Source organism: Syngnathus scovelli, chromosome 9 (assembly GCF_024217435.2).
Source record: "Syngnathus scovelli strain Florida chromosome 9, RoL_Ssco_1.2, whole genome shotgun sequence".
In the NCBI taxonomy this organism is placed as follows: Eukaryota; Metazoa; Chordata; class Actinopteri; order Syngnathiformes; family Syngnathidae; genus Syngnathus; species Syngnathus scovelli.
The window spans coordinates 8,359,615-8,380,572 of NC_090855.1; the positions used below are offsets into that span (position 1 = coordinate 8,359,615).

Below are 20,958 nucleotides of genomic sequence, written 5' to 3' on the forward strand. Positions count from 1 at the left end.
GTGTATTCACCTGTTGCCATTAAAATTTTGTGTTCAACCAGAATGGATTTTACACAGATATTCTCTTAAATTTGTGTTCAAGAGTGGATTTCACACAGATTAAGTGCATTATTATTTCAGGATATTTTCTTTTTTGTGAGAATTTTGCTTTGGTGATTTTTTTTAATTATGTTATTAATTGGTTCAACAAAGGTTGGGAAGCAATGCGCGAGAGCACTTTGAATATTGGACAGTTTTGATGATTCACGACAGTTAGAGAAAAACAATAAAGCAAGGCTGCAAGAGGGGGAGACGTCACGTGATAAGAGCCTGAGCTTTCCAGGCAGTGATTTAAGTAACACACATGCACATTGTGCCATGAGAGGTGGCTGGCTTCAGCCGCACAGTGTCTCGTGACTGCTTCAGAGCCCTGAGCGGGCAAATAGAGGAAAAGCTATTGAGCGCTTCCAGACTGCTGCCAAGGAGGATGTGAGTGAGCATCAATGCCTCCTCCTGGTTAGCTTCGCCTATCGGGCTGGGCCTGCTCTCGCCACCGGTTCTCCTCCATCCAGCGCTGAGAGAATGAAAGGATGGCCGAGCATGGGGGCGGTCTGGATGGACGACTGACGGATGCTGCGACCAAGCTCGATGAACATCAGCACCACGTCGCAATGACTTCCATGGAGGACCCGCGATCGGATGATCTGTCTTTGGAGGAGATCCTCGGGCTTTACAGCCAACCCATCAACGAAGAGCAGGCTTGGGCCGTGTGTTACCAATGCTGTGTGTCGCTGATGAAGGAACAGCGGAGGAGGAGGAGATGCTCCGATGCAGCCGAGTTAACGTCGTCGGGGGCCACAGTAAGAATATCAGGACCGGGAGACGTTCAGATCGCAAAGGACGGATCTGTGAGATTGCAAAAACAAAGCTGTGAAGGTAAATATTTTGTCTCAACGGAGTGGTGTGCAGCTCGGCTCAATACCATAGCTGTGGTGGCCATATAGTTTAATGCCCGTAAATGTTATCCCAAATATCCCAAATGCACTGCCATCTGTGAGAAAATTGCACGTATGTAACTTGTCTCTTAATGTACAGCCATACAATTAAATAAAAAAGTGTCATGCTTAAATCAGAATGACCAATGACAAACAAAGGCGCATTCTCTCTCCTCCCATCTGGCGGTGGTCTTTTTTAAATTACTACAGTAGGACTAAGTGTTTGTTGAATTTCTGCAGTTTATTTTTCACCCACATTTTCCTTTGCATGAAAAGTGCACTCATATCATGTGTTAAGAATCATGAGTTTTTTTTCAGCTTGTTCTGACGCTTCACAATGCTTATTGCAGCAGAGGCTTTACATGGAAAAAGCATATGATTTAGGAACGAAGGCCCTACTGATCAATAATTGTTTTATGACAAGGTGTCCAGAAGCAATAAGGAGTAAAGAAACACCTATTCTAGTACTACATACCAGTTTTATTACTGGTATTTTTAAGGCAGAGTTTATTAAACCAAGGTACATATTTTACAGAAAAAAAAAAGTTTTACGTAAAAATCTTATGACATATTACCAAACTAAAATGTCACACAAAGTGCAGACACAGACATGTGTTTTTCTATTCAGTTATTTTGTACTTAACATGTGACGCATTTTCTTTTTATCCTACAGATAAATACAATCCAAGCACACAGATAGAGGTGAGTGGCTCACTTGTTTTATGTTTTAGTTACTGGAAATGAGCATGACTTGCTGTTGTCTGAATTATTTGAAAACATCGTAGCTACAGGCAGAACTCTCAATCAAAGCAAAATGATAACTAAAATGTGACACAAAACATGGATTTCACTTTCCAACTACTTTTAGCTATGTGTATTTCAAGACAAAACTTTAAATTTAAATCTTAATCTTTTTATAATCTTTTTAACGACACTGAGTGACTTCAAGTTACTCTAATTTGTATCTATAATCATATTATATATACACAACAACTCCAAATTGGAAAAACAGCACATTGTGTCCACATGGCCTCAAAGAATGTGAACACGTCACGTAGTGAATGTCAGATGATGTTCTTTATCTTGTCTGCGAGGCAATTCCACAAATTTTACTTCATTTGTACATTTGTTCACTAGCCAGTTTGCCAAATTAGTGTCAGATTAGATGAAAGGAGACTTTCTAGACCAATTGCATATTTTGTTTTCATCTAAAACAAGACTGGGGAAAGAAATTATATATGCATATGTTGGGGATTATTTTGAATTTCCAATAATTACAATATTTTGGGGATGTGGAAGGGCACTAAAGTACCCGGAGAAAAGACCAAGAAGCAAATAAACAATTGTCAAGTTCACAGAGCGGACATCTGTAGTGGAATGTCATGTCATGTCATGTGACTTTGGAAGTTTCGCTGTACAAAATTAAAATTTTTCAGTGATTTCTGTCTATTCATAAAGTTACACTGCCACTGTGATTGAATTCCTTTGGTCACCACCAACAAAGGAAAATAAAATACAATTTACAAATATCAGTTAATATGATACCTGTGAAAGTAAGATAATGTGCTTTGAAATGATGGCTAAATTAATACAATATTATTCTCTTTCATCCCGATTTGTTTTAAATTAAATCTACTGCCGAAATAAACAATTGAGATGAGGCTGTGGAATCTTTTGCAGGACAGAAGCAGAAAAGCCAAAATAATTGCTCCCTGTCAAACAACCTGTAATTCAGCCTTTTCAGTTGACTTCTTAGTGACAAACATGCTGTAATTTAAATCAATTTGGTGTGAGCCTTGCTTGTGATAATGGCCACAGCAACAGCTGCAAATTTCCTTTGGTTGCATATCTTCATCCTTAACCAAGTTATCTTTTTTTTTCCCATCTTTCCTTAACTCCATTATTCCACTTGGCTGCTTGGAAGCGTAGGAAGCACTCACGGAGATTTTCAAGTTGAGCGTAGTATGCTTGATTGACTAGTCATCATCTGTAAACGCCCTTAAAATTACACTCAGAGTTGGAAGTTATTTGTCTTAAGACTTCAATATTTTCCATTACAATACAACTTTATTTCAGATGCATGTTTTAAAAAACTGGTCCAAAGGAATAAAAATTATGCCTGAGTAATTACGATACGTGTTATACTGTTCTCCTGGCTTTCAATACATTTCTGAAAAGTCCAAATTGGCTTTCCTCGTGCACGTGTGGGCATCAACCTAACAATACACTGTAAAACCAATAATTGCTCCAAATAGTGATATTGTGGAAGAGTGAATGATAAACCGTGATATAAATAGTGAGCATGTGGTTTGTAACTTCCATCCCACCTAACTCGGGCCCACTCAGTCCCACTGTCGCCCCCACTGATTTTGACCACTTGTTTATGCCAGTTCTCTTTCTTTTCTCAGTGTTCAGGGAAGCAGATTAATTCCCTGCGTGATTTCTCACTTTCGTCTTTTGTCTAGGTCTTGGGGTTGCTGGCATTGTCAAGCATGATTCTCTAGTTCTACATTTAGGTTTTTACACTGAAAATAGTCAGTCCAAACAGAGAGCAACAAAGTATTTACAGCAAATGGATAAAAATGACAATTAAAGGCTCTAGCTAAGATTATTTTTCCTATAAACAGCAGAAGTGCATTTAGTATTCTGTGTACTCTCCTCATGCTTTTTATACCCTTGTAATATAACATGAGTCTTTTTGAATGAGATTTTCATAGTTTTGAGCATGAAATATTATTAATTGAGATCAAAAGTGTGTCTATTGCCAATAATGAATAATCAAATATTTCAGGGGGTAAATAAAACACTGTTATAAAGAATTATGAAAATATTCTAAAAATATTTTTGTTATATTACACATACAGTATGCAGGTCTTTGTAATGAAATATAGAAGTTCGGAGTTAATACCAGTCAGTGGCATTTGGACCACGTGCATGTGATGTGACTCAGTAGAAGCTAAAATTTAGATTTTACTATTTTTTTGGCATAGGCGGGGTTATTTTCATGAAAATATGCCCATAGCCCTAAAGGTTTGAGATGATACCAAAATAAAGAATTTAAGTGATTAAATTAGCATTGAGGGTAGCAGTCCTTTGACAATCATGCAGCTGAAAAATAGTCCAGTTTGAAGAAAATGGACTGACACGTTGAGAAAGCAGTTTAACCAAAACAAAGTGTTTAGGTCACTGGACAGAGAAATACTGTTAGGATTCTAATAAGGTGTGGTGTTCAATGTGCGTGTGCAGATGATAGAGTCTCTGGGCATCATGATCTACAAGGCTCTGGACTACGGGCTGAAAGAGAATGAAGAGCGGGAGCTCAGTCCTCCACTGGAGCAGCTCATTGACATGATGACCAACATAGCAGAAACCGAAAGGGACGTCTGCCCTGATGAAGGTTACGAGGCAACTGAGGAAGAAGATGAGGCAGATGACGCCACTGACAATATTTCTAGTGTTCATGGCTATAGAGGTATCCTCAAGGTACTGTACGTAGATTTGCTTGCTATCCTTATTATATTTGGAGTGTGAAAACTTCAAGAATACCACTTTTTTTTTTTTTTTTTCATATAGCTGTGTATGGATCATCTACCTAGTCAGTCGGACGCCCCTAGTCACTACCAAGCAGTATGTCGGGCTTTGTACACAGAGACGAGGGAATTACGGACTTTCTTGGACAAGATCAAGAGTGCCAAAGAGGTGAGTCGTCATTTCTATTATCCCCATCATAGTTCTGGGTGTGGAAAAGTCCCGCCCATTCACAATAACCTTTCCAGATTATCACTGACCTTTACTTTTTCTCTGAAAGACTTAGTGAGGCAGGAGGTTTAGTGTAGTCGGCTTTCAGTACATGCCTCGTGGGTGCTTGGGACAACGGAAGCATTATGAAGCTACTAGTGCACATGGTAAAGGCTTGATAACTAAGGGCTCTATTTTCACAAACTCCACATGCGTAAATGCTGCCGTATGACAACAGCACCTGAGAACGTGTAGTTGCTCAGTCAGCATGGGGTCGATTCCCATTCAGTGAGTCAAGGTGTCGATGTGAATTTAATTTCTTTTTTGTCTCTACATCAATTGAGCTTGACTAGCAGCCAGTCCCAGGTGCAGTCTACCTTTCGCTCAGTCAGCTTGGATAGCTCCCTTGAACAGAATAGGCAGTAGAAAATGGACGGATTGTCACACCGATGACTGTCAAACAAAAGGTTTCCAAATGTCACACTACAATTATGGTCGTTAACAGATTGTTAAATTATACGTTATGTATTATTGGAGCTTCTCAGATTGTGTGGATGAACCAAATGAAGTATCTAGATGAGGGTAATATACTGTATTTTATTATATCTATTCTGTTTAATTTAAAAGCCATGGGATGGAAGAAGGCTTAAAGAGTAGCATAAAATAGGCATGCAAATGACATCGCCTCACAGAAATGTGGACGAGAGCATCAGCTGATACTTGAAGGCATCTGTGGTAATGCCTGTGGATAAATAAATAAATGGGCTTATTATGGCACATGCTTTATGAGTCATGCTATGACATCGCATACTCTTAGTCATACATCTTTATCTAATTCACTAATTGCTGTTTGTTGACTTGGTTTGGAACAAAACCCTCCTGTACACTGCATCCGGTACAGTAAAACAAGAAGCTTCTTGCTTTGATTTCTTTGATTTTTAAATTAGTTTCAATATGATAATACAATAAAGTGGATATTTTTTACTAAATTTGACCCAATTAAGGTTTTCTGCAGCATCAAGGAACAAGGATGTTTTCTTCATTGCTGTCTATTCAAATAATGCTGCTATAATCTGTGGAGATCTTTGTTGAATTCCCAGCAAGATGGGTTGTCTTCTATCAATAACTTTTTTTAAAGAATGGGGGAAATGATTCCCGAGCGCGGCACCGCTGCTGCTCACTGCTCCCCTCTCTCCCATGGTATGGATCAAAATCACACGGGGATGGGTTAAATGCAGAGACAAATTTCACCACACCCAGATGTGTGTGTGACAGTCATTGGGACTTTAACTTTAACTTTTAAATATATTTGATTGACTGTAACAAATGTCAAAATGCTTATGGTGTGGCCATAAACAATTGTAAATACAAATGACTAGCAATAAAATGTAGTGTACCAAATTGTGATTCCCAATAATTTGAGGTAGCAGTGAAGTGTGGTGCTGATAAGACGTGCCATCTAGCTGACAGGCTGAAATGGGCCACAATGAAGACAATGAGGGTAACATGTCCTACATAGATGACAGTATCTGACATGCTGACACTCAGACAAAACTGCAGACTCACACTGACTTTCCAAAACGAATGTGCAGACAGGCAGCATTATGAGTCACTTTGGCGCTCTGTGATGTTGCTTCATAAAAAAATAACTGAGTATTTTATATAAGTTATGGCTGTATGCAAGTTTTATTAGATGAAAAAAATTACATTCTTTTTCATAAAATATTGACTTACTTTTTTACAAACTGATAGATTATGCCCATCTACAATGACATTATTTCTGTCACCATTTTATTCAATGACATGTCATTTCAGATTATTCTACAAATGCTACTTATCTGTTGTTGGAATTTATTCTACTTGATAAGACTGGAAATTTGAACTGTGGGCAACGAAAGTGAGGTTGACAACGGAATTATTTCCTCAATGTATTTTAAATTTCCCCTTGATCATTGTTAGCATGTTACCATGACAACAACACCATGTTTTTCTACTGTTTATTCATCTATTGAGATCACGTGAAGACTTTGCCTCTTGGGCTGCAATGGTTTGAAATTGCCATTTCCTGTTGTGTACTGAGTGAGCAAGTGAGTGAGTGAATGAGTGAGGCTGCGAGCACGCATGCGTGCATGTGTATCCACCTCAGGGTTTCGTCCACTTCTGTGCTTCTAAAACTGCCCTTTCAGTGTGCATAATGCGCACATGTGAATGAATAGAGGGAATTTGTTCGGTTACATAACAGTTAAAAAAAAAGGAAGGGAAAAGAGGATTCTTATTAATGGCGAGAGAAAAAAAAGAAAAAAGAAAACAGAACAAATGAATGTCACTAAGTTGTTATATCATAAATATTTTCTGTACTTCTATTTTATTTAGCTGCAAATAATTACATTGTTTATTCCAATGGCCTTGTTCATTACATTACATTATTATAAATTAGATATACTCCCACTTTCATTCATTCATTTATTTATTCGATTATGACAATGTACATTGATCAATACGTCAATATAAATATGCCAGAGTTGCACAGGCTATAAATCATATTCATGGGGAAAAAGGTTTGGAAACAACTGATCTTGTTCACTACAAAAGCTGGCATTCGAACATAGATGTGTAGACCTTTTATATACACTGTTTCCCATAGCGACCCATCACACGTGGATGCTGGCGTGATTTTGTTCACATTGTTCACATGTCATTTGAGAGGATCTGAATTACTTGTTAGATAATACACAGTATGCATACATCTGTGCTTCTGCAAATGAAGGAGATCAGCTGTGAGTCTCCCTCCCCCACACAGCCATTGCCCTTATCTGAAAGATGGTGTTGTGACATTGTACAGGGGAGTTGTCTTTTTTCACAAACCACTAGCAGCCGTTAATGCCAAGCAAAGTCTGTTGTCTCTTTGTATGTCTCTTGCGGACATTTGCACAAAGGCCGCTAATCAACATTGAAGCAGAGAACAAGAAATATTAAAGGGAATTTGTTTTTGTTTTTTTTGTGTTTGTTTTTGTTTTTGTTGTGTGCGTGTGTGCGTGTGTGTATGCACTGGCGTGTACATGTGTGTGTGTGTGTGTGTTCCCATGTGTATTTTATAAAAATACCTAAAGAATCAAGAATTACAAAACACTTAACACACTCTTTTTCTTGGCTTGCTGAAATTTGACAGTTATCATAGGGCAGCTTTTATTTTAAATTCAACACTCAATGCACATCCGTTGCTCTCCTCACTACTTGCGAAACATAATAGTTCTTAGAAACAGTCAGCGAGGTGGAGAACAACTTAAATGTCGAATCGAAATTTAGAATTCACTAACTCAGCCTTCTCTTTTCTCTAACAGAATCTTCGTAAGATGGAAGAGTCTACAGAAGATCCCAAAAGAGACCTGGATGACTTAGAAAATGCTGATTGGGTAACATACAAACTATCATTGATCTCAATTGATCAACTGAACATGCCTAAACTCAATTCTTGATGGTAAAGTGTCATAATAAAAATCAATCCAATCAAACCAAGACCTGCCATCATCATCTACGTGTAACTTCATTTATAGCAATGACATTTAACTACCCAAACGCATTATCCAGATGACCAAACAAATTATATTTCAAAAGCTCGTGCTATATTTTTATGTGTGCCTCCATGCTTCCAATGTCCTTTACCTCCTGTCAGGCTCGATTCTGGGTTCAGGTGATGAGAGACCTTCGAGACGGAGTCAAGCTAAAAAAGGTGCAAGAGCGTCAGTACAACCCACTGCCCACTGAGTACCAGCTTACTCCCTACGAAATGCTCATGGATGATATCAGGTCCAAACGCTACAAATTGCGCAAAGTCATGGTTAGTGCCTAATATGGAACTGTATATAATGCTGAATGCTTTTTTGGTTGTTCTATTTATTTACCTCAAAAGCAGAATAGTTGCCCTATTATCATTTGTAGACATGTATGATACCATTTAGTACATTTTGAAAGCCTTCACAAGTAAAACTTGTATTTGTTAATCCAAAATACTTGGTGACTTCAGTTCAGTCACCTGAGCTAATCTTTTCTGGCTACTGGTTCCACTTGAGCTGAAGTAAACTGAACAGCGTCTGAGTTCACGGACAAGTGGATAGAGACCACCTCCACCAAGTTTTGCATGATGGCATTCACACTTGACCGAATGAACTGCAATGATGTTTGTTGTTTCAACTGCTTTTCAAAATTAATTTCAGTATTTGTATTCATCTTTAAGATTGTGTGTTGTTTCAGGTGAATGGAGACATTCCGCCCAGGATTAAGAAGAGTGCTCATGAAGCCATACTGGAGTTCATTAGATCCAGACCACCCCTTAACCCCGTGAGTGGAACTAAATTCTTCCGTCTGCTAATCACAATTGTGAGATTGTAATCAATAAATACTAATGTACAGAAAAATTAAGCGCCAATCGTGACGATCTCTCACGTCACACTAGCGTGTCACAGCGCTCAATAATTTGTTGCTGTTCATGTGAAAATGAAACTATTCTGATTTCAAGTTCAACCACACAATCCTCAAGTAAAGTTTTTTGTGGTCCACCCTTAAGCATCCCAATATAATTGTTTTTCTGTGAATCATGACATTGTTTGGAAGGTGTCTGCACGTAAACTAAAGCCACCAACTCAGCCTCCTCCAACCCTGCATGAGAGGATCCTAGAGGGAATTAAATCTGAGCGGAAACTTCGGCCTGTGACTCCAGATATGGTTCGCAGGGGACGGATGGGTAAGACTATCAACAAAAATATTGAAAATATTAAGATCGCAATTATCTCTTTTGATTCTGTATCAATACAGTGGTATCAACTATGGTTTTTACTATTTTTTTAACCAAGTTCCACTTTGAGTAAAAACACTAAGCATACAATTTCCTTTCATTAGTTACAGTACACATACAGTAAACATTCTGAGTGTATTTGTTATTTTTGGCAAAAAAATTACAATTATTTCATATTGCAAGTTACTCTGCAAATCCCACTCCTCATAGATGGCAGAAAAATTTCCTAATCAAGTTCTACTTTTGTCTTGGATGTCAAACATCACTTACACATACAGTACGTAACTTATCCTTAATGTGACATGTGGATCTTTCACATACTAACTGTTCTAATTACTTACTAAGTCCAAATTCACTCTGACTGCTGATCAACAGTTTTGTCTCAAATGTAACAATGCTGTTGTTGATTTCCTTCGCTGCTCTTCTCTTTACTAATGGTACTGAAACCTTCATATTTGCTTTTACCTGCAATTGCATTCCTAACAATATTGCTTAAAAGATATTGAGCGTAAACTGTAATACTCCTGAATGCTATACAAATTACAATACAGTCTTTACTGCTAATTGCTTTTGAATTGCAAAAGTCCAAGTTTTGTCCTGCACTTGAAACAAAAATAGGCATGCCAATGTCCAGAATGTCTTTCTCCATACAGTAGAAGTGTACTACTGAAAATAACACTCTGCCTCAAATAACCTCTTAATCAAAGTGATTGTCACATGCCATGCATTTCTCGTTGCAGTAATTCGGCCACTTAGCATGTCTTTCAGTTTTGATGCGTCAGGTAACGTGCCTCCTGCTGCCTCCTTGGCTTTTTAATTTATTTAATTCTCCTCTCCTCATTCGCTATGGCTGCTCATCCTCCTCCGCCTCCTCATGATCATAATACACACACACACAAACACACACACGCGTTTTTTTTCACGCACTGCATTCATATTCCATGCTTTCGTAGTTGGTGAAGGTTGGCTGATATGTGTAGTTGTACAATGTGCTGATGTGGGACACTGTTCAGGAGGAGCCAATCTGAGTTATATAGAAAAATTGCAATTGAACAATTACCGAAATATTCATTAACCTAAACATCAAAAGCAAAGATGTATAAATATTTTGTGAAAACTGATTTGGAAGGCGTTGTTGCACTCAAATGAACAATTAGTTTCAAGGAATTGTTCTTATGTACTTCAGCTAAGCCTTGATATACTGCACAGTAATAACTTTGTTTCATATCAGAATGTAGTACAAAACGGTCTTTTGTGTTTACTGGTGTCCATGCGGAGTTTAATACACATGCCAATGGAGCAACATGCAGTAGGACGCATGAGCTGTTTGGTCACATGATGATTCAGTTTCTCTCTGCGTAATTATTTTAAACAGCCAATGAACCGCTAAGGCCCACGTTGCTCTTACTGAAGCCAGTGTCTTTCATCTGATCCACACAAACTTTATTATCATGCTCAATCATTCATGCTGTGGGATTACCCTGTATGTGTGCTCTACCAGTTGTAGTTCCAAATGTAGTACCAAATGTAGATTCAAATGGAATTGAAGCTCAATGTTCCGTCCTTGAGTCTTACCAATATCTTGAGCTACATATTGACTCGTGTTTTATTGGACAGATGAACCTTACTGGATAGTCTCGCAGAAGACAATTGCTTCATATGGATAAAGCATCACTTTCTGATCTGTGACCAATTGAACCAATGACAAGAAAAAGAGAAAATAATTATCCTGAAGTAAAAGAGAATGGCTTGTTTCCATAGTCACCTTGACACCATTATCATGATTGAACAGCTGGAAAAGAAACATGACACTGAAACCATAATTGATCCCAGTGAGATCAGAGACACCACCAGACTTTGTTACTAGGTACTTTAAAACCTCAACCTTCATGAGTCCATTTGCTACACTGCCAAAACCATCCATCCATCTATCCACTTTCTACCACTTACTCTGTTCAGGGTCACATTGGAGCCTATCCAAGCTGTCTTTGGGAAGGGGCAGGCTGGGTGCATCCTGGACTGCTTGCCAATCAGTCAGGCTGCTGCTAAAACTACCACTTGATAGTTATTAGAGAATTAAAATGTTTTTTATAGCAACAGGATATCACACCAAGTGAGGATGAATTTCAATGGAAGATTTAGGCAGTCGCGGCAGTCTATGGCTTCTAATAGGGCGAACGCTATGCACTGTACGACACCGCATTGTAAAGCTACAGAGTAAATTAATGCAGAAAAACAATTTATTCAATTCTTGAATTTCTTAATTGAGAATAGACTTGTGATATAAGTGAGAAGGTTTATGTAGCTTTCCTAATGAAGTAGGTATTCCCTTTTAGGTTTTGGGAAAACTCGAAGTATGCCACAGGATTTGTTCCGTACAGGACGAGGTAAAGTATGAGCTATGCGCTTGAAGATTTTTTTTTCTAAACCTAACCCAATGGTCTTGTCTGTCCACCTGCCTGGCTGTCAACTAATATGTTATCGAATCAAATATTCTGTGAAAACTGGACAAATCACCGTGAAGTGCACAATGTATCGCAATATTCAGTTTAAGTTGGAATCTTGCAGCGTAAAAATAGCTCTTGAAGATGAGGAGCTCATATGGATGATGCCTTGTCCCCTCTCAAACAGGAGAAATATCAGCTGTGGCTTTTCATTTCCCCTCTCGCACTGCTTTCACACTGACTCCATCCTTTCTTCTCAATCCTCTTTGCAAATAGTTTTTTTTGCAAAAGTTTCAGAGTATTCCTCTGCTTCTCCATCCATCCATCCATCCATCCATCCATCCATCCATCCATCCATCCATCCATCCATCCATCCATCCATCCATCCATCCATCCATCCATCCATCCATCCATCCATCCATCCATCCATCCATCCATCCATCCATCCATCCATCCATCCATCCATCCATCCATCCATCCATCCATCCATCCATCCATCCATCCATCCATCTTCTATATTTGGGTCGTGGGTGTGCTGAAGCCTGTCCCATCAAACTCCAGGTGAGAGGCGAGGTACACCCTGAACTGGTCACCATCCAATCGCAGGCTGTGTACATCAACTTTGAGTTACAATAGGTACTCTGTTTTGTACAGCGCAATGAGTATTTATTTATCAGTGCCCTTCGGGTTTTAGATTTGATCTCTTCTTAAATTTCTCAAAACGTCTGGAGCCCGAGGTCTGAATATTTCATGAAAGATGCCTCTTTGCTTTGTGTTTAACACCAGCTTCCTCCAATCCTTCGCACTCTGACCAACCTAATTCCGCCATTCCTCCCCTCTCTCACTTCAAAAGGATCTCCAAATATGCTCTTCTATTCTAAGAATTCTTGCACTGTTTGACTTTCAAACAAACTCATTCAAACAAACGTAATGAAATTACGAAAAGATTAGATTTGGAATCACAAAGACAATGAATGCAAGAAATCCTAAGAGAAAATGTTTTGAGATCCTTTACTATTTGTCTGGTTATTTTAATGATTTTAATTTTAATGTCATTTTTGTGTGGCTCTATTCAGATGAATTTAGTCCACGCATGGGCAGGAGGACCTCCAGCACTATGTCTCTGACTATTGAACCGGCATCTCCCAAAGCAGACCCCTCTGGGTCTCAGTCTGTACCTCAAAGGAAGAAGCTTCTGAAGGCTCCGAGTCTTGCCGAACTCGACACCTCTGACTCTGATGTCAGTGTGGGATTGTGTTGTTTTTTTTTGTGTAATTTGATTCCAAAAAACATCTGATGTCTGCTGAGCAGGTTGTTTTATGTGTTCTTGTGTATTCTTTTTATTTATTTAGGAAGAGTTTTCCGGGCACAGATCAGCAAGCACTTCAAGTGTTGCAACATCTCTAATGGAAGACACATCTCCAGAGTCAGCACTGGGAAAAAAGAGTGAGTTCTGAATTAATATTCACCTCATCAATGATAATCCAGTATCATGCTGATAGTATAAATTATATTTTCATGAAACCCAAGTAGTTAAATGTGTTTGTATTGCGAACGCCAGCTCCACCAATGTTCCTGCCCATTTCATCCACACCACAACCAGAGAGGCGCCAGACACCCCAGAGGAGACACTCGATCGAGAAGGAAACGCCGACCAATGTCCGACTATTTCAGCCACCCTCAAAACACAATTCAAAGTCTCTGGTGAGTCTACCATTAACAGTGCCTGAGGTTGAACTAAAAAGGGCCCCTATTTTCATCGACAGGTGCACGTGCCCTCGACATCTAATCTTTTCTTACTGGGGAAATTTAGAGTTTGGGAATTTAGCAGACCTTGCTGTGCCTCGCTAGGATATCGTAGTAGTACATTTAGTACATGCTTGAGGAAACGCCAATCTTTGGACATTTTTAAGCAGAGTTTGGACTGCTATAAGCTGTGTGACACTAATTAAGAAGAGTGTTTTTATTTAGTTTTGTGTTGCTTGACAGCACTAAAAGTTGCCAGGGACACTAATTGCTGAGTTTCTGTGTGTGCTGACAGCACTAAAAGTTGCTAGGGACACTAATTGCTGAGTTTCTGTGTGTGCATGTATGCAGGAAGAGTTTTGTTTCCCGGTAGAGTGCCTGTCTCTGACAGTGGAGGAAGTGATGCACATCAGACAGGTGTTGGTAAAAGCAGAACTGGAGAAATTTCAGCAGTATAAAGAAGTCTACACTGCAATGAAGAGGGGAAAGGTACGCTCTGATATGTTATTTCCAAGAGTAGGCTATACATGCTTTTATGTTTCAATAATACTGTAATAAGAATGCGACAGTTTTCTTGGCTGTACTAGCACTGTATGACATCAGAGAAGCAGATGAAAGTAATTGAAGAATATTCTTTTATTATTATTATTAGTGCATTAGGTTTCGTTAAAAAAAAAAAAAGTTTAGTGTTTGTAGTATAACTGTTTTGTTTTCATTGCAGCTTTGCTTTTGCTGCCGGACCAAAAGATTTTCCTTTTTCACCTGGTCCTACATCTGCCAGTTTTGCAAAAAGTAAAACACCACCCACTTAATAGATTCACATAAAAAAAAAGGACATCTCACAATCATTAATTGCTTTTCTTTTCTTTACAGGCCTGTGTGTTCACAGTGTTGCAAAAAGGTGACATGTAACACATTCTTCTTATTTGTAGTCTACTTATTATTCTAATAATTCTATATTATTAATAAAGTAAGGTGGATTGTGTGAAACTGAAATTTAAAATGTCAGAATCAAACTGTAAATTGTGTGCTAAGATGCATGTTGAACTCCCTTATCTTTTCATTTTTTCAGAAACAGTCTTACTGTAAGTTTTGCTTTGAAATATGAGCATAATCTTCTTTAGATTATTACAACTCTATTTGTAATTGTTTTCTGACAGATGAGATTGCCATCCAAACCTTATTCCAGTCTTCCCATCTACTCCATTGGGTCTACTAACACTCAACCCAAGGAGGGGATGACTTCTGAAGGACAAGGACTTGCTGTGGCTGCAGACCCGCAGTCCACTTCAGCTGTGGACGGAGCATCAGCAGCTACTGCATCCAAATTAGAAGCCAAAAGAGCTGGAAAAGCTTCTGGGGCAACCAAATCTGGCAAGTCCTCCAGCGGCCACAGACGACCGAGCATCCACAAGACAATGTCCAAGTAAGTCATTTGAACTGTATAGCAAATGTTCATCCTCCTCCTTCTTAATAGAAACAAAAAACAAATCTTAGGCCTTTGTTACCCATTTTGGGAGTGTGCAAATCAACCATTGCTAAAATGTATTATTTTTTTTTCATTTGTTTTGTATGTTCATGCTAGAAAAGCGTGTAACCACAAATTATAACCATTTTTAATTCAACTATTTTGGGATGATTATTTAATTTCTTTGTATTATATTAATATTATTTCACATTTTATATACACGATACAGTATAAGAGAGTGTTTCTTTTGCGTTCAGGCTATCCAAGCACGGCTCTTTAAAGTCTCACGAAGCACTTGAGCTTCCATCAGAGCTGACTGAAGACTGGGCCACCATGGAGGTTTGTGTTGACTGCAAGAAGTTCATCACTGACATCATTGCCTCCAGCAAACACAGCCTGTCACTTGCTACCAAAAGAGCTCGCTTAAAACGCAAGACACAGTCCTTGTACATGTCCTCACCGAAAGGAAGGGAGGACTACCGGCCGTCTGAGCGAACCATCAGCGAGATCTAGACTATCTCCATCTGTCCCTCTGGCTGTTTCCAACTACAGTCATTAATAATAAAACTGTGGCCAGTGGGGATTTTCTTGCTGTGCCCTTGTCATTGTGTACAGCTTCTCCATATGGCTGTCTACTGTACAGCTGCAGTCATTTTCATTATATTATGGATAACCCTTTAATTTGTGCTCCATGAGGAATGAGGACAACAATCACACTGACGTTTGTCAAAGTGGAAAACTGTCCTCTCAGTCGGGTGGTCTACCCCGGCTCACACTTGAATAAGCACAAGAAGAAGAAACTCTGGGCAACTTCAAGTAAGAGAGATTCTAACATTGAAAGATTACATTTTGTATGAGTTTCAATTTACTTTTGCATTCATTTGTCTGTATACCACACTAGACTTTTTTGGGATGGTGGCTCCTCCGCCAAGTACCGCGAGAAGAATATTGACCTGATTCAGTACTGTATTCAAAGTTGCTTTTTACATTCATTCATTCTCTAAAACATATTTTTGTGCAGGTACTGTGCCATAAAATGACCCTGTATGTTCTACATTTTGAAAAAAAAAAAAAAAAAACACCAAAATACATCCTTGAAAACTAATTTCTATAGCTGAGTTGTCTGATAAAGCAACACCCAGAAGTGTCTTCATCTGAACTTTGTTTAATTGTGCATTTCACATTCAAAACACATCTGTTACGTATCAAACTAATCTGAGAAAGCACAAATAAAATGATGTAGCTACAACACAAGCAAGCAGGTTACATTTGACAAGTTTTAAGATTATCCTTCTTGTGCACATACAGACGCAATTACCACCAATATAACTTCATACTTGCCTTTCAATCATTTATTTCAAATATCTGCTTACTCTGCATTTTTATATCTGACAGTTCCAAATGTTGCTGCTCTTACTGGGCACTAGCAATACATAATCTACATTAAGTTCGCTTTATTTTTTTAACTTGTACGTCAGGCAAGATGCCTGATAATCCTGTTTTGTACAGATGCTTAGTTTCAGTTACGGAGTGGGGACAATAGGCTATATTGTAACAAATACAATAAATCTTGATGTAATGCCTTCAATAATGTTCCTTTGCCATCCATAAACTGGTTGGCTGAAAATAAATGATGTGTGGTTCTATTTTTGGATTTTCTGCCTTAAAAGATGTCTTATACGATCAAGCTAGTATACTGACAGCCATTTGGTGTAAGTTCTTGTCAGATGATTTGCTGGCTCACTTGGGAAGTCCTCAGTAGAAGCATCACAATCTGACAGCATCATGCATGAACAGTGTCGCTTGTATCGTCAGTGTATTACCATCAAGCTCGAGCTCCCTGACCAGAGTGCTACAAGTGATCAAAAATAAATGAATGCAATACTATACTTTCTCCCTTCTCTTTTATCAATTTCAAAATAGGTCATATAATCAGTACCAAAGATATTTGGCCTTCTAAGGGCCCCAAAAATGATGCCGGCCGCCCCAATAGTACCCGACCTTGAGGTCATTTTATTGGATACTGCATTTTCCTAATTGAGTCTGGACCATTTAAAAAACATGACTTATAGGGTTGATTTCCCATTTTGTGTGTTTTGTGTGTGTGTGTGTATGTGTTGTGTGTGTGAGTGTTTGCATGTGCGCTTCTTGATTAGACCGTGCAAACGCGTTTGTTACTGCCACACTTACACAGAATAAATATACTGTGCGGTATTCCTCCTCCTTCGGCGTTATTAATATGTACGTCATATTTTTAATGCTTTTGAATTTCAGTCTTGATTAGTCAGTTGTATCACGTGACAGCAGCGTTACCATAGCGACTTAAAAACTCATCTCTCGCCACTGTTTGCTGTTCTGACACTTCACACGCATAATATTATGGAAGTAAGTATGTTATTTTCGCGTTTTTTTAATGATATAGTTACAAATTCACTTTGCATATCATGATTTGAGCTCTGTTTATGTCTCTCAGTTTCCACTACCGATCGTGCCCGACGTACAACAGGCTTTCTGTGGAAATATGTGTTTGTTTCATGTTTAATTGCGGATTGACAAATGAAAAATACGTTTCGATTCTTTTTTACCATTCAATAATATATAATATAATACAATATTTATTTTTCTTCGCCGATTGCCTGAGCAAAATGACGTGGTTCACTGCCACAACAACAACAACAACAAAAACAACAATGATGATGATGACACTACTACTACTACTACTACTACTACTAATAATAATAATAATAATAATAATATGCCCTCCAATGTCTCAAGTTGGCAATGTATCACTTTAAACCCAATCTGTTGGTGGTCCACCTCACTCTACATAATGGATCCATGTTCTCTAGATGCCTCTGTCCCATGTCCAGAGTCTCAGGCTTGCAGCTGTACTGGAGGAGTGTTCAGACCAGCTGGACATTCTCGAACACGCTCTTACCTTCCAGATTCACAAGGAGTGTAGCACTGAAAAGTCACAGGTGATTATACTGGACAGTCCACACCCAGTAGTCAGCTGTAAATGTCGTGCACACACCCTTGATAATGTGATGATTGTGTGTACCTTTAGGCCAGAGTGAAAAAAGTGAAACGAGATTGGTGAGTTCAGACAGAATCTATGACCAATTCAATAAATCGACGAGAATTTGACCTGGACTCAGCTTGTGGATTCTGATGTGTTTGTTCTGTCTATGCAGTCACTACATCTCACAGCAGGTCTCCAAGCTACAGGCTGAGCTTGAGGAGAAGCACAGCTTCACCTGTTTGTTGCAGGTGGTGGATGGACAGGACCAGGAGAAGAATGCTGAGAGCAACAAAAGGTTCAACACATCATCGAGTGAAAATAATGCTTGCTAAACACCATATGAGAGAATCGTAACAATATTACATTTGGGAATCTGGAATGTAGCACTCATGAGTAGCAGACAGCCCATCCTGTTTAGTGTCACAGTGAGCAGCAGCCTATCGCAGGTTCTGTTATGAGAATCACAACAGAAACTGACCTCTGGGCCTCTTCATAAGTTATGTACTTTTTATATCATGATGTCATAGGGAATAATTGTTTTTTGTTGTCGGGGCACTGTAGTTTTAAACATGTTTTATTAGGTAAGATGAAGTGTGTTGTGTCGTGTTGCCCCCAGAGAGGAGAAGAGGGAGATGGAGAGGAGAAGACGTACACTTCCAAAGCGACAAGAGACACTCGCACAGAAAGTCAATGAACTGAAGGTGAGACAGAACATCTCTATTACCATTGTTTTTTGATTTGATGTTAATGTGAATAAATGTATTTCCAACCTCAACACGTCGCCATCTCATTAGGGACTGCAAGAATTGCATGACGATCTCAACGATCGGCTTCGCCGACTTATTGAATCGAATGCCGCAAGAAAGGAACTTGAGGATAGAAGCACGGCGCAGATGCTTCAGAGAACACAAATTGAGATTAAGGAAGCGGAGAAGCGACTTGTAGACAAAGTTGAGGTGAGTGCAGCCGTCCATTATTGTTCCAAGAGCCACTGTTGTATGAGCTAATGTGAAATGTTAATAAATTTGTATGTTAATATAATGCAACAGGATATTATGTTAAACGGAGTTTAAAGCATCTGATCTCTCTCGCTCTCTTTCTGTCTCAGCTGCTGGAAGACCATTTTAAACTGCAGGAGAGAGTTCATGAGGAAGCAAAGCTCTTTCTGAAAAAACAAAATGCGGTTGGTATTATAAAAACACTGAACAATTGCAATAATGCTACGAGGAATTAATAGAGACATAGTCTGGGCCATGAAATATTTGTTAAATCTGGTTGATGATCCAGCAAACCAAGAGATTTCAGTTTGTGTCGAAACGGAAAATAACTCAATCACAGTAAAATACTGATATAATCAAATCCTCCAACAAAATGCAAATGCAATAGTAAAGGAATGACCTTTTTTTTGTCTTCAAATATGTCCAATTTTCCCATGGATCACTCATCGGTCCAAGTTCATCGTGTTTCTCTTGCTGAGCAGGAATTACAAGAGAAGCTGCGACAATGGCAGCAGTGCACTGACGAGAACATGCAAGAGAAAGAGCAGCATCTCAACAGCACACGCTACAGAAGAGCAACAAACTTGGAGAAGTTGACAGCAATGCAAAAGAAGGTAAGCAACTAACACAGTCCCCATTTCAAAGTGAAGATGAACAATAATAAGTGTGGGTCAGTATTTTTGTTTCTTTTCTTGTTTTAGTACAGCGAGATGGAAGAGGTGGTGAAGGAGGAAAGGGAAGAGGAGGAGAGACTGCGCCAGCTGGAGCTTAGGAATAAAGCTGCTGTTCAGGTAAAAACTTTTCATTCATTTGAAAGTTGCCAAACACAGATTTCAAGTGGTCTGTGTGGGTTGTTGGGGTTGTATGTATGCTTAATGGGTAAATCACAATATTTCTTGGGGTGTGTGGTGTGTGAGTGTGTGTGTTTGGTCATGCTGTTGATATTACAGATGGAGCTATAGCACCACCTAGCGCCAACCTATCACTTGTATGCAACAATGAGAATAAAAATATGAATTCAAAAAGCAAGCCAATAAACAATACAGTCCCATGATTTTCAAAATGCAGTACTGATGTTCCTCATTTTTTAATTGGTTCACAGTTTACAAAGCTGAAGCAAATTCCCCCTTTTTCTCACTTGTATACCCCCATGGGTATAATAAACATAATTTCTGTTTAATTTAAATCTGTTTACTGTTCCAAACTGTACTTTGGAAGACTTTGTGGAAAGAGAGTGGTGAGTTGACTCGTGTCGTTTGTCCCTCATAGGTGCAGGCCTTCTGGAGAGGCTGCATGGTCCGCAAAGGCTTTGGCATTTATCGGAAAGTAGAAGATAAGAAAAGCAAAAAGAAGAAGGAAGGAAAGAAGAAGAAGAAGAAGAAATGAGTTGCATTTATTTATCTTCTCTCTTGTGTTTTGTGTCTAAATAACCATATCATGCCAAATCAACTTTACTGAGCTTTTAAAAAGCCTCTCCGAAAACAAGCCCTAGTGTGATGCAATTAGTTTCTTGTCATTTTTCAATATAAATTTACTTGATCAAGTAAATTATGTTGACAGCCCACAAAAGTAAACGAATGCATTAGTGGCTGTTGCTTTTTATTTCTTCTAGGCTCAGTACGTTAGATTGGCATCTTCATTGGTTTAATGTTTGCAAAACAAGTCAGAACTCAATTTAACGCCAAAAAAAAAGTGGTTGTGCAGAGAACACGATTCCCTTTTCTGCGCGCCGCCATCTGGGCAAAATTGGAAATTGGCTACAAAAGAGGGAGAGAA

The 20,958-nt window shown here is 38.8% G+C and overlaps 2 protein-coding genes across 4 annotated transcripts; both read left to right on the top strand.

Moving 5' to 3' along the window:
- Positions 1–308: 308 nt before the first annotated feature.
- Positions 309–17,051, top strand: spire1b (spire-type actin nucleation factor 1b). 3 transcript variants are annotated; one of them, XM_049729857.2, is made up of 17 exons: positions 309–915; positions 1,648–1,676; positions 4,221–4,457; positions 4,548–4,673; positions 8,054–8,125; positions 8,386–8,550; positions 8,964–9,050; positions 9,324–9,453; positions 10,245–10,286; positions 13,025–13,188; positions 13,301–13,394; positions 13,510–13,652; positions 14,046–14,183; positions 14,416–14,486; positions 14,568–14,595; positions 14,855–15,120; positions 15,420–17,051. In XM_049729857.2, exons 1-17 carry the CDS (start codon positions 570–572, stop codon positions 15,673–15,675), a joined length of 2,394 nt encoding a protein of 797 aa, XP_049585814.1. In that variant the 5' UTR covers positions 309–569; the 3' UTR covers positions 15,676–17,051. The 3 variants fall into 3 exon arrangements, with proteins under 3 accessions (XP_049585814.1, XP_049585813.1, XP_049585815.1); XM_049729856.2 differs by lacking the exon at positions 10,245–10,286 and adding an exon at positions 11,841–11,891; XM_049729858.2 differs by lacking the exon at positions 10,245–10,286.
- A 263-nt stretch (positions 17,052–17,314) lies between these two features.
- Positions 17,315–20,893, top strand: iqcg (IQ motif containing G). The gene is made up of 10 exons (XM_049730511.2): positions 17,315–17,547; positions 18,012–18,140; positions 18,230–18,258; positions 18,357–18,479; positions 18,801–18,885; positions 18,979–19,140; positions 19,293–19,367; positions 19,665–19,796; positions 19,884–19,973; positions 20,452–20,893. Exons 1-10 carry the CDS (start codon positions 17,542–17,544, stop codon positions 20,566–20,568), a joined length of 948 nt encoding a protein of 315 aa, XP_049586468.1. The 5' UTR covers positions 17,315–17,541; the 3' UTR covers positions 20,569–20,893.
- The last annotated feature ends 65 nt before the right edge of the window (positions 20,894–20,958 follow it).